This window comes from Typopeltis vanoorti, chromosome 15 (genome assembly GCF_054136105.1).
Source record: "Typopeltis vanoorti isolate ZY-2024b chromosome 15, IOZ_Tvanoo_1.0, whole genome shotgun sequence".
NCBI classification, from domain to species: domain Eukaryota; kingdom Metazoa; phylum Arthropoda; class Arachnida; order Uropygi; family Thelyphonidae; genus Typopeltis; species Typopeltis vanoorti.
In genome coordinates this window covers 24,312,955-24,325,467 of record NC_143563.1, presented here as the reverse complement: position 1 = coordinate 24,325,467, position 12,513 = coordinate 24,312,955, and the positions used below count along the sequence as shown (strand labels likewise).

At 31.1% G+C, this 12,513-nt stretch overlaps 1 protein-coding gene across 1 annotated transcript in view; it reads right to left on the bottom strand.

Moving 5' to 3' along the window:
* Positions 1-12,513, bottom strand: part of LOC150098509 (ras GTPase-activating protein nGAP-like) — a 298,140-nt gene that overhangs the window by 57,063 nt on the left and 228,564 nt on the right. Inside the window, exons 7-11 of the mRNA XM_090405246.1 lie at positions 11,774-11,875; positions 6,181-6,279; positions 3,790-3,875; positions 906-960; positions 91-208 (exon numbers count right to left, since the gene is read on the bottom strand). Coding sequence (XP_090261372.1) covers positions 91-208; positions 906-960; positions 3,790-3,875; positions 6,181-6,279; positions 11,774-11,875 — 460 coding nt within the window. The remainder of the gene's footprint in view (positions 1-90; positions 209-905; positions 961-3,789; positions 3,876-6,180; positions 6,280-11,773; positions 11,876-12,513) is intronic.

The following is a 12,513-nucleotide window of genomic DNA, read 5'->3' as shown; positions in this document are numbered from 1 at the left end:
CAATTTAATAAGATTCTGACTTCTTTTTTTGTTGTTACTCCCATAAAGTATCATTACAAAATATAATAATATGAATTAAATATTACATACCTGTATTAAATCTTTGTATACAAGTAAGGGAAGTATATCGATTGTTTGAAATCTTGACTTAATCCTAATTGATGGACCATCTTTCCCTCCATTATTTTTTTCAGTTATGACTGGATACCTGAGGGTAAAAGTAAACTAAACTTTAAAATAAAATTTTTAAAAAATCAATATAAAACAAAATTAATACCATAAAATTTCATAACATACTTTTATAAATCTTTGTTGATGTTTCACATAAAGATTTTATTGTATAAAGTATTCATCAATATTATGCATATAAATTTATGAACAAAGTAATTTTTCAATATAATTTTTTTTCCATCTACAAGGGTCTTTGGCAATAAATCAGAGATTCTTTCACTCAAATATTATTAAAATAGATATTTCTGAGATGCTTCAAACTAGTTCAAAAGAAAATATCTATTTTCTCTATTATGTTGTAGCTTCATTGGGTTTTAATCTTGCTACTTATGATTTTATTCATATTTTTAATCATGATCTAGGAATCATGTATTTTATGGACAAATATGCCATTTATTTTAAACTCATTCCACCATGAATGTTTCTGCTTTACAGTTTCTACATCCTGGACAATTATTTGATGTAACTTCTTAAAATAACCAATTATAAAACTAGTTGGAAAGTCTGATAAGTGTAGCATTTACTTGAAACTGTAGTGACAACCAATCTTTCTACAAATTTAACATGAATATTTCTTCCAATAGAGCCTAAAAATATGCTCACACAGAAAGGGGAGGTGGGGACAAAAATTAAATGAGATGTTTCAACTTAATAATAAAAGAATACCTACTTACCATTTTTCTGTTAGATGCCTATTATTTACACTGCTTACAGATATATTTACATAACCTAGGAAAAAACAAAAACAAAAATTAAGCCAACATTTATTTCAACTATTAATAATAAAGTGAATAAATGGCTAATTCTGAGCATCCTTCCAACAGATATTATGGATATTACAATAAAGAACTGATCACATCATTTTCTAATATGTATATGACATATAACAAAAGATACCTATAACAGTCCAATACAATTAAAATTTCATTGCTGATTTCCTACTGATAACTTTCTTTAGATTGTATATATTATTTGTCAGGTCCCTGACATGATCAGCTATAACATTTTTTTGGTACTCCAAGAATTCCAAATCATATCAATCCATCTCCATCTTAATCTACAATACATATAAGTTTCTCAAGCAAACAACAATGGAGGTCTGACCAGAATGAATATCTTTCTTCTACTCCAGATGTGTCTGTCCTCACTGCTTCATGCCTCTGAATGCCAATTCTGTTTAGGTCTTGTTTGATATTGTAGATGATGTTATACAATAACATCATCTACATAAAGTAAAGAGCCGATCTGAATATCTTTAATTTTGATATCAGGTTGAACACTGCTTTCCTTCATAATGTATTCATATAGATCAGGGTGGCCAAGTTTTCAGGCCCAAGAGCCACATAATATATTTTCCAGATGTTTACAAGCCACAAGATATTTTCTAAAAAAATTAATTATTTAAAAATATGTACTCTGTGATCTGGTTGAGTGATAATATTTTTCTACAATTCTAAACAAATACCATCCCTCAACCCATAAAAGACGTTAAGACTTGCCATTCCCTACCTTAAATGGAGATCAGAATGAATAGCACAAGTTCTTCATATGTTTAATCTATACACTAGTTTTAAATCAAAATGGTTTAAAACATAGTGAATAGATCTACCCTCTATAAAACATAAATAATTTCCCATTTTCTTGCCCAGTGTGTATCAAGTGTCTTGTTCTTGTCGATTATGTTATTTTGGATAGATGACCAATCTGCTGAGATTGCATTCCAGGAAGATGAAGATTGTATCAAATATCTGAAATCAGATAAACAGGACCTAGCCAGAGTTCAATGGAAGCAAACTTGGTTATTCCATTCATGTAGATTTAAATTTGACTCTCTCTTCCTAGAAACATGAAAATTTATAACACTGCCTATGAATCTTGATTTATGCCTATATCCACATCCTGAGAATTAACCATGATCAACTTCCCTTAATTTTTTTAAATGATATATGTAACCTATGTATTTAAAATAAATACATTCTTTTTGTTCATTGTTTCCCTTGAACTCAAATAATATGTTCTTTCCAACATAACTGTGATTAAGACTTGAATAGTAAATATATGCTACATTTGTCAGTATGAATGTTCTTTTCAGTATAAATCGCTTTCCTTATTCTCCCTAAGGATGTCTTTATAATAACGATGGAATGTAGGAGGCAATACATCTATTTCTGATATTTTTTCATGTACTGATTATTATTTACTTTATAAAAATGCTCTATACATGTTTCCTTAAAGAGTTTAATTATAATATTTGTTGTTCATTATTTTAGTCAATTTCTTGAAATTGTGCCAAATTTTCAAAAATTCCTTATCTTCATCAACCAAATTTATCATCATCTATAATTAATTCCTTTTGTGGTGCTCCAAGTTTTTTGTTGCTCCCACCCACGAAAGGGCACATGCAAGCCTATAGCACATTTCATACTGTAGTTGCACTAAGGATTTTTTCTATTTTTTAAAATTGATTTTATATTTTTCTGTATTTTAAATTTCTAATCCTGTGGCCTCCTCTTTAAGAGGGTTGCAGCTGATGAACAGTCCACTTCCATGCCTCTCTATCTCTCTATCTTTAAATTTATGTTTTATATATTCTGGAAATTCTGCTCTAAAGACCAAACATTGAACCTTTTCAAGCCACTTCAGAGCTGCAAGAAACAAGGAAGTGGTCTCATAAAGGGCAATGAAATTTATCTCCCACCTAAAGATAATCAGAAACCTCCATGCCCATGGTAGGATTTGAACCTGCAGCCTGTCGGTTGCAGAGCAGATACGCTAACCATTAGGCAGACTAGTTATTATTTTCAGGTATAATTTATTCTCCGTAAATATAGACCATATATAATTTCATAAACATGCTATGGATTGGGGTAGGGGGAAAAACTATAAATGCCAGAACAAGCATATTACAAAAGAAACAGAATGTGATTAAAGTGTTATAATAAAATAAAAATAGCAATAAGAATGATAAAGATAACAATAGTCAGAGACATACTGAAGATAATCAAATATTCTCCAGTCATCAAATTTCATACATGAATATTTGATGACTTGATTCATCAAATATTCATGTATATCATGAATATTTGATGAAATTCAATGAGTATCATGCATACTGAAGAAAATCAAATATTCTCAATGAAATGGTGTAAACTTTTCACCACCAACTAAGCCACAGTGGACAAAACAAAAGTAAGATGAGCAACACTCTTGTAAATTTAAACAATTTGTTAAAAATGCATTTACAATATTTTAAAACTACTCTAATTTTAGTTAGAATGCTTAAGCATATTTTAACATTTTTTAATTATTTTATGCTTTATAATAAGTAATTAATTCTCTAAGACTAACTAATAATCAATTACTCAGAATAAAGAATAAAATAGTGAAATTTAAAAATAAAAAAAAAGTTAAAATAATGTTATACTGTACTGCAGTTTGACGCTATGACACTCTTGTGTACCGTGAATGGGAGGAGATGGACAGAAGAAAAAAAAATAATAGTACAAATAAATAAACTGTAATGCAATATTTTAAATTATCTATCACTTTTTCCATTACCTATCAAAACATTTTTATCTCTTCTCTTCTTTTTATCTGCTTCTCTGTACAAATTAACAGTGATTGTTTCAGTATCAGGGAGATTGCTGTAAAGAAACATGTTTACAGAGATTAAATATTTACTTAAAGGCTACAAAGTTGATTATAATTTCATTGAACTGCAATCAATGTCTGATATGTATAAATGTATGAAATAAATTGCAAACTGAAAATTTAATTCATTATCATTATTTTCTGGTGACATAATTAACAACCATCTAACACAGCATATCATGACTTCTCTGATTTGATCAACTTCTATATATCATCATCCTCTGGGTCTTTGTTCTACTATTTCTCTGATCTTTTTAACTCCCATTTTGTTTAAGTCATAGTATCATGCAGCTTGACACTATGATACTCTTGTGTACTGTGAATAGGAGGAGATGGACAGAAGAAAATAATAATAATAATAATAATACAAATAAACAAACTGTAATGCAATATTTTAAATTATCTATCACTTTCTCATCATCAGCTTTGCTTATACATTACTAACGTTCAAGAATATCAAATTCGTTTCTGATATTTCTATTTTAATATGGTTCTGAAATTCATGGCATTTGTTTAATTCTCTTATCGAAGTTTATAATCCTTGATCAACTTACTAACCCAACATTCCAATCCAAGTTAAGATTGGGTTGAACACTGTCTTATATACTGTTAACTTGATCTTTCACCTAATTTCTCCTGAATTCCATATAAATTTATTCAACTGGCTGCTAAACATACCAGTGCTACTTATAAGTAATTTGCCATCATCATTAAAAACTTATATACCTTTACTAGCAGGAATGCCATTAATGTTTTCTGTTTCTCTGCCTAGATTCAAGAAGTCTTTTTATTGCTGATTTTCATACCAAATTTGTCACAACTGTTTAATTTTGGTAAAGATACATACAGACCTATAGCAAATTTATTTAAATGTACATCTGCACAGAGTAAAGAACTACACTTAATCTCCTATTTGAATGTCAGCTTTAATGAGTTTCTTTAATAATGCAATTCAACAGTGAAGTGTATAATCATGCCATGCATTCAATTTATTCAATCTTGTACATTCTTCAGTCCTAACTACTGATCTGCAACTGACGTATAAGCTATGTATTACTATTATAAAGTTTCAATTACAACAAAATACACATAGGTATATAATGCTTTTTCAAGATCAATGAAAAATAAAGATTCTTATTATATTCCCATTATTCTGCCTTCCAGTGTTTACTTTCTCTTTTTATAAATTGGTACAAAAATAACACTCCAATTATCTGAGATTTTGCCTTATGATCAAAGCTTTAGGAATTGAAGTGTAGCCATTGCAAAACTTATGTAATTATATTTCAGCATAATTACAAGTTGAAAATCACTACTCCAGCTGCCTTTCCACAGATTTCAGATGGCTTTATTATCTAAGTATTGATTGCATCCCACCTACACATGTTCTGCCACTGTTCTATTATATATTATTTAATATTTTCTCAAAATAATAACTTTAGATGTCTAGAATATCCTCATATTTCAGTTTTTATATCACCTTTATAATCTTCGATGCCCTTTCCTCCATTTACAAGTTTAGTAGCCTCCAAAACCTTCTATTGCCTTTGTGATATTTTGATTTCCTATATTCCTTCCAAATCTTCCCTTGACTTCTGTTTAGCCACTTAAATATCATTCGGACTTTCCTACATTCTTCTGTATATTTTCAAGGATACACTGACTTACCTTCATAAACTACTTCTTTAACTTCCAGTGTCCACCAGTGACACTGGAAGTGCTTTCGCACATAGCTTCACTAAATGCTACTTTGTCAGAGTTAAGCTATGTTTTCTTCAGAATTTCCACCTAATCTCTAAGATTTTGGTTTTTTTATACACTTTTAATTTTTTACCAATAACATCTGTATATTTGGGTCTACAGTCTGCAGAGTTGTACAACTTCAATCTTTTTCCAATTTTCACACGGTTTTTATTTTCAACAGGATACTCAATTTTATTGTACTCAACTACGTCACTTCCTATGTCATATCTTTGTACACTCAGGTATTTTGAACTAATCCAAAGATCAATAAGAAGAATAGCATCAGTAAGAATTTTTTCATTTTATGTGTTTTCTTTCCATGTGAATTACTGCACATTTTTATGTTAGAACATGGCATCGGTAACAACTGTGCAGTAATTCACATGGAGAGAAAACTTTTATTAGCCCTGCTCTTTTCTCCAAATTTCCCAAATTGTTTTGATGAGTCATGGACTGGTTTCCTACTAATGAAATTAGTAGAAAATAAATCCCTTAATAAAGACTTCCAAATCTAGAGTAATAATTAACTTCATACTAAGCCACTATCTTACTTACTTAAATTCAAAATGTTCTCCCCAGAAACACATATCTCCTTTTTGTTTAGATGATGTTCGGGCATAAAGAATCTTATCCAAACACAATTCACAGAAATATCTGAAAATAAATATAATAAACTTATTAGGAGGGATTTAAAAAAAATGTTGTGTACACTTAATATTCTCAATTCAAGACATCAACTGCAAACTGAGCATAATTTCAGCAAATCTTATATAAAACAACCTACAATACACTAAACATTCCCATCCTTACCTAAAAAGTAACCAGTGTATGAAACACCCTTTTTTGTATCACCATACACAATGACAATACAAAGCTGAATTATTTATTAAGTGAACTTAATAAAACAGTATCTAGGTGAGAAAGCAGAACATGCTTCGAATGGAGAACACACAAACACACAAAAAAAGCTCAGACATGAAATTACTTTGTGTATAAACTTTAGTTGACACACACTTTGGGCTCAAAAAATATACAAATCTGAATATTAAAGAACAGAAATTCTTGTGAACTATAAGAAGAAAGTTCCATGTGACTTGTGTATATATACAAATGTAAAAGACAGAAATATAAGATCTAATAAGATTGGAATCTTGGCAGATAACAGATTAAATTGTTGATCAGGAGTTAGTAATGGTGTAACTTTTTCATGTAGTACTATCATAATTATCCTGTACATTCCCTAAGGGTACAGATCAGGAATCTGATGATGTATGTGTAAATGTGTGATGGAAATAATTGTTTATAGTAGTGACGTATGGTCTTTCACTTATCTGATGAATAACTGGAGTACATTTTGTGCAGCATTACATTGAATAAATACCATCCTATATACATATAAATACCAGTACAATATGGATTCATATAAAATGGGACACTAGTCACTAAATATATATATATATATATATATAAAAAAAAAAAATACTGATTTCTCACTATTATATTCATTAATATACTCAAAATTGGGATGATATCACATTTGTCACTTCCTACAATTTTATAAGCAGAAAGATTATACATGAACAATAATTTTCATGTTATCTTCTTTGAGTGCCATCTCCTATCAGAGGTTGGCAACCACCTTGGCAAATTTTGAGCAATCCTCAGCCACTGAACAGTCCCTCAGAGCTCATACCAGTCCAGTGTCTGGCAGCCAAGATTTTCTTTGTCTTCCTTGTCCTCTTTTTCCATTTATCTTCCCTTTTATAATCAATTGAAGTATCTTATATTTTTCATTACGAAGTAGGTCACCAAGATATGTCATGTGGAAATTGATTATGGTTCAGATGTAATAAACAATATTATGGTCCATATAACAGCCCATAATGTTATGGTCATTAACTTCATATGATTGATTTTTGAGATTTCCCTAAGGAATTTTTTTAATAATATTCACACAAAATCACTTACATACATTCCATAAACAAAACTATGGAACGGCATCTTTCACTTGGATGGGATGAGTGAATTTTATATATATAATTGAGCATACATAGGCTGACACAGAATAAATCTATCAAGCCCTGCTTGCACAGGATTTGCAAGCAAGCAACCAATGGTAAAAGCTTTCATTTACAACTCACTATTTAACTCTTCTTAGTGTTATACTTCTTGCAAATGGTATAGATATAAAAGCTCTTTATTTAGTGTTCTTCAAAATGCTGTTTTAGGAATGCCAAGGCATGTAGATTTGCTAGGTATGCTAAAGATTTTGCAAAGTATGCTAAACTTGATGATCAATATTAATTACATTTGGATACAACAATCATTAACATACAGAAATATAAACTTCATGATTAGGGATAAAAAGATAAGAAAATTACCATCGGTATTCTGAAAGCTATATCAAATAAAAATTGCACTACTATTACAAAATAGTAGAAGTGAATGTTAGTGTACTCTTCCATCTGAAAAACTGGCCAGCACCTTTCTAGTAAAAGCTGTTAACCAGGCTGTTTTGTGTTCATTACAGCAGTTATTCAATTTACTAAGGAAATCCTGCAGGAAATCAATCCAATACAAGTCTAGCAGGATTCCCTAACAAAACTGAATACCGCTATAATAAATTTGGTACGAAAACCAGCAATAAAAAATGGTATGAAAATAGACAGGAACACTAAAAACATCAACTGCATCCTGAAACAGACAACCTACAGAATAAGCGAAATATTTTAGTTATTTGGGCACAATTTTTAGTGAATTAAATATAAACATTAACAAGGGAATTTGCAAAGCTGGCATGTTATGGAGTCAACTGGGAAATTAGTCAAAACACTGGACTAATTGTATTACAAGACAGTGTTCAAACCAATTTTAATTTATGAATCTGGGAGCCTGGTTAGAAAATAAAACACTTGATCAAAGACTGAATACCACTGATATGACAGTGGTATTCAGTCTTTGATCAACACATAAGAAAAATTAGGAAGTGAACAGTTGACATCAATGGCAGAATCACAGTAAAAAATAAGCATATTAGAAAGGAACTTGACATTGACAAAATGTAGTATTCAGGAATGTGTAAACAGAGCTAATCTACAGTGGTATTGGTCACTCAAACAGAACGGGAAAGAAAAGGTTAGCAAAACAAGTGTTCATTGTCAGGATAGAAAGAAAAAGCTGCAGAGGAAGACCAAGAACTACGTCTTGACACAGTAAGTGCCCAAAAACACCTAGATATAAGATCTGGCATGTAGGAGTCCTAACAGATAAAAGAATTTGGAGGAAAATTTTTGATAAGAAATTAGTAATGGTATAACCTTTTTATGCAGTCTTAATATTCCATAAACCACTTGAGGGTGCATATCAGGAATTGGATGAGGATCAAGAATATTGGCTAGACTATGACCCTCCAGTTACCAAAGAATCATGAAATGATCAGAACGTCCTCATCCCATGTTGAATTTTTCTTTTTTTTTTTTTTTTTTGCATAAAATGACTCAAGGAATCCAACAGCCTGGAAATCCAGTATTTAGATGTACACATCAACATGTCCTTTATGGTCCCAAATAATACTGAACTATCATCATGGTAACAATTATTCACATACACCATTTACATTTTTAACACAATTTCTAATCATATTCTCAAAAAGTACTGCTGGGAACCCAGGAAGGGAGTAATATAACTGGATTGTCTCACATCAAATTTTCCATGTCTGCTTTAAAAAATGTGAAATTAACAAAATGTTAAGGACAACATCTCATATTTAATATATTTCAATTTCATAAAATATAGAAAATAGAAATATACTACACTAGAACAAATATTGCCTTGTAATTTCCTTCTAAAACAAGAAATTCATTTCCCCCTAAATATATATATATATATATATATTGGATAAAAAACCAGGTTTAAAATTGCTTGGTATTTTTAACACACACACACACACACACACACACACACACACAATATAAAAAAAGATAAGCCGAAAGTTTGAAACTTTTTTATGGCACGTTTTTTTTTGTGTCTCTGGCTTACCAGCCCGGAACTCGGGGGATTTAGGTGCCAGGGGGGCAGACCCCCCTAGAGAGAGAGAGAGAGAGAGAGAGAGAGAGAGAGAGAGAGAGAGAGTGTGTGTGTGTGTGTGTTCAGATTCAGTAGGTGAATCCATTTACCTACTGAATCTGAAATTTTCTAACTTTCTCAAAGTGAATCACATCAATATATCTCCTTCTGTGATGATGCTCGATTCACCTGCAATGGTGTTCAACAACCACAATATATATTGCCACGAATGAATCTTCATACCACTGTGGAAAAGTAATTTTTGACATTATTGTCAATAAATGTAGTGTGATATCCTCTATGATCAATTCATTTATTTCAAAAGTCTCTTTAGAGGTCATATTCATCTACAGTTTCTACAACACAAATTACTGCTGCTGCTGTTAGATGATATATCTTTGGTTGTTGTAAATACTTCCAATATCATGATGGAGCTCCTTCACGAGATGTTTTCACTGCAGCAGAAAAATATGATCATGTTTCTGGCCAGAGATTCCCTAAAATTGGCCAAAGAGGTCTCTGATCTAAACTCTTAGAACTTTTGTCAGTGTGTATAGTGAAAGATATGATATACCAGAGAAAAGAGGAAACACCATAAATGACATGCATTGCATAATTGCATCTTGAATGCTGAAATGCATAAAAAAATCATAATGAACTAACATCAGTTCATGTACTATGCACAGAGGAGCTGCACTGTGCACTAAAACCAAGGATGGTATTTCTGAAACTAATGTAAACAAGAATTGTATATTCTTAACTATGTTATTTATTAAGCTGCTGATATTTTTGCTATACTGAAATCTGTATTGTCTTAAAATAACAATCTTCCAAATTAGCATGCCCATACTTGTTGAGTTCAGGGAAGTGCTTCATTGCTCATGTTAACCCTAAAAATAGCCTCACAGACATAAAGTGGCTTCTATGGAGTGCCATTATTTTTTTTTTCTATTTAATTCCATAAGAAGAAATGCCCAATGCATGATTTGCTAGTCCCAATTACCATAATGATGACAGCATATGCATTTTATGCACTCCTAAATTTTTAGGTTTTTGAACAGTTTTTTTTGTAATTAAAAACTCTATAGCCATTAAAAAAATTTATTTTTTACTTGAAAAGATTTTTACTGGTTGATATTATATAATTATATTTTCATAGCAGTAGTGTCCAGCAAGATAACATCAAATGAATTATACCCTCATCTTGACAAATTAATCGCAAGTTAATACTATTATGTTATAAGTTGTAAAGTTAAGGGTAAACAATAACCAAATATTTCATCACATCTGAATCAAAAATAATTTTGAGTATAATCTCCAAACCAGATATCTGGTGAGAAATGAAATGGAATTCAAGTATTCCTGCCAGTCAGCCATAACGTTTATAGTCTTGAAAGTGATCACATGGATTGCCTTTAAACATCATGTGTTGCTTCTCTTTACTACAGTGATGGGAGTGTTTTAGTCATGTGAGTAAGATGAACACCACAAAAAAAAAACAGTACATGCAGGCAAGGAAATTGGAAAGGCATGAATTTATGCCAAAAAAAAAAAAAACTTTTCACATTCACGACAGTCAATACTCAGGACAATGAATCCAAATATGTTCCAGATAACTCTAGCATTTTTTTCTTTCAACATCTTTCTCTAAATCCAGAGTAATTTATTAAAAAAGGGGGTGGCACACCATTTGGCAACTCCTATAGGTAGAGATGACCTGCTAATGCTTCTGCCTGGTATATCCACTTGGGCCTGGCTCCCACTGAAGAGACCTCAATAAAGGTCGAAACTAGTCTGGGTTGTGGCCCTTCCCTTAATGCATAACATTAGACATATCTACAAGGAGATGTGTTTTGCATTATGGGAGATACTGAGATAGGAGTGTTGGTAGCTTGCTCTACCTTTGCAAGGAGTGCCCTAGTGTTGTACCACCTTACCCCACTCCTGAAGATACTTTCAGGCGCAAACTTTGTTTGCTCACACTTGGATAAAGGATTAAACTAAATTTATTATACTGTAATCAAGTGAAAAATAAACTTTCAATATTAAAATATATATTTGACAGTAAACATAGAATGTAAACCTTTTCTTTGAGGCCATATCTTTTGCTTCTAGGACCCATATACGGAGGGAATTCTCTTTCCGCCGAACATTGTCTTGATTGGGATGAATGGTCTTCCTAAGACTGAAACAAAATAATACATGAGGTACACCTATATACTTTCATCAAAAAACATTCACTATATATATATATATATATATATATATATATAGTGAAAGCAACCTTATACAGTTGAAGTTCCCATATCTCAATCCCTAAAAATAACAGCCAGGAAGATATAACAAAAAAAGAATTTCTTAAAAAGGACAGAGTAAAATATCTTGTTTCATCTTCAAATAAGGCATTTTATAAACTGCAGCAATTAATAAATTATAAAAAAGATAATGTTTCAGCTGATTTAATTATAATTGAAGCTTCAGTCAACTTGGTGATAAGCGACTTGCTCATTAAGAGTTTATATAAAGTTAATGTGCAAATCACTTGAATAGAATCCAACCCCCCAACACACACACACACACACACACACACACACACACACACACACACACACACACACACACACACACACACTTGTTTTTCAGCTTGATTAAGAGCTAGGCTGACCAACTTATCCAGGATGAAATCAAATTACTCTTCAACACGTGACAGGCATGATGAAAATTTTAAATAAGAAGAAAGTTATTTAAAGTCTTCATAAATAATTGCTCACAGATTTAATATTAGAGAATTTTTTTTTTTATTTAACAGAATTTTTAGCCTAG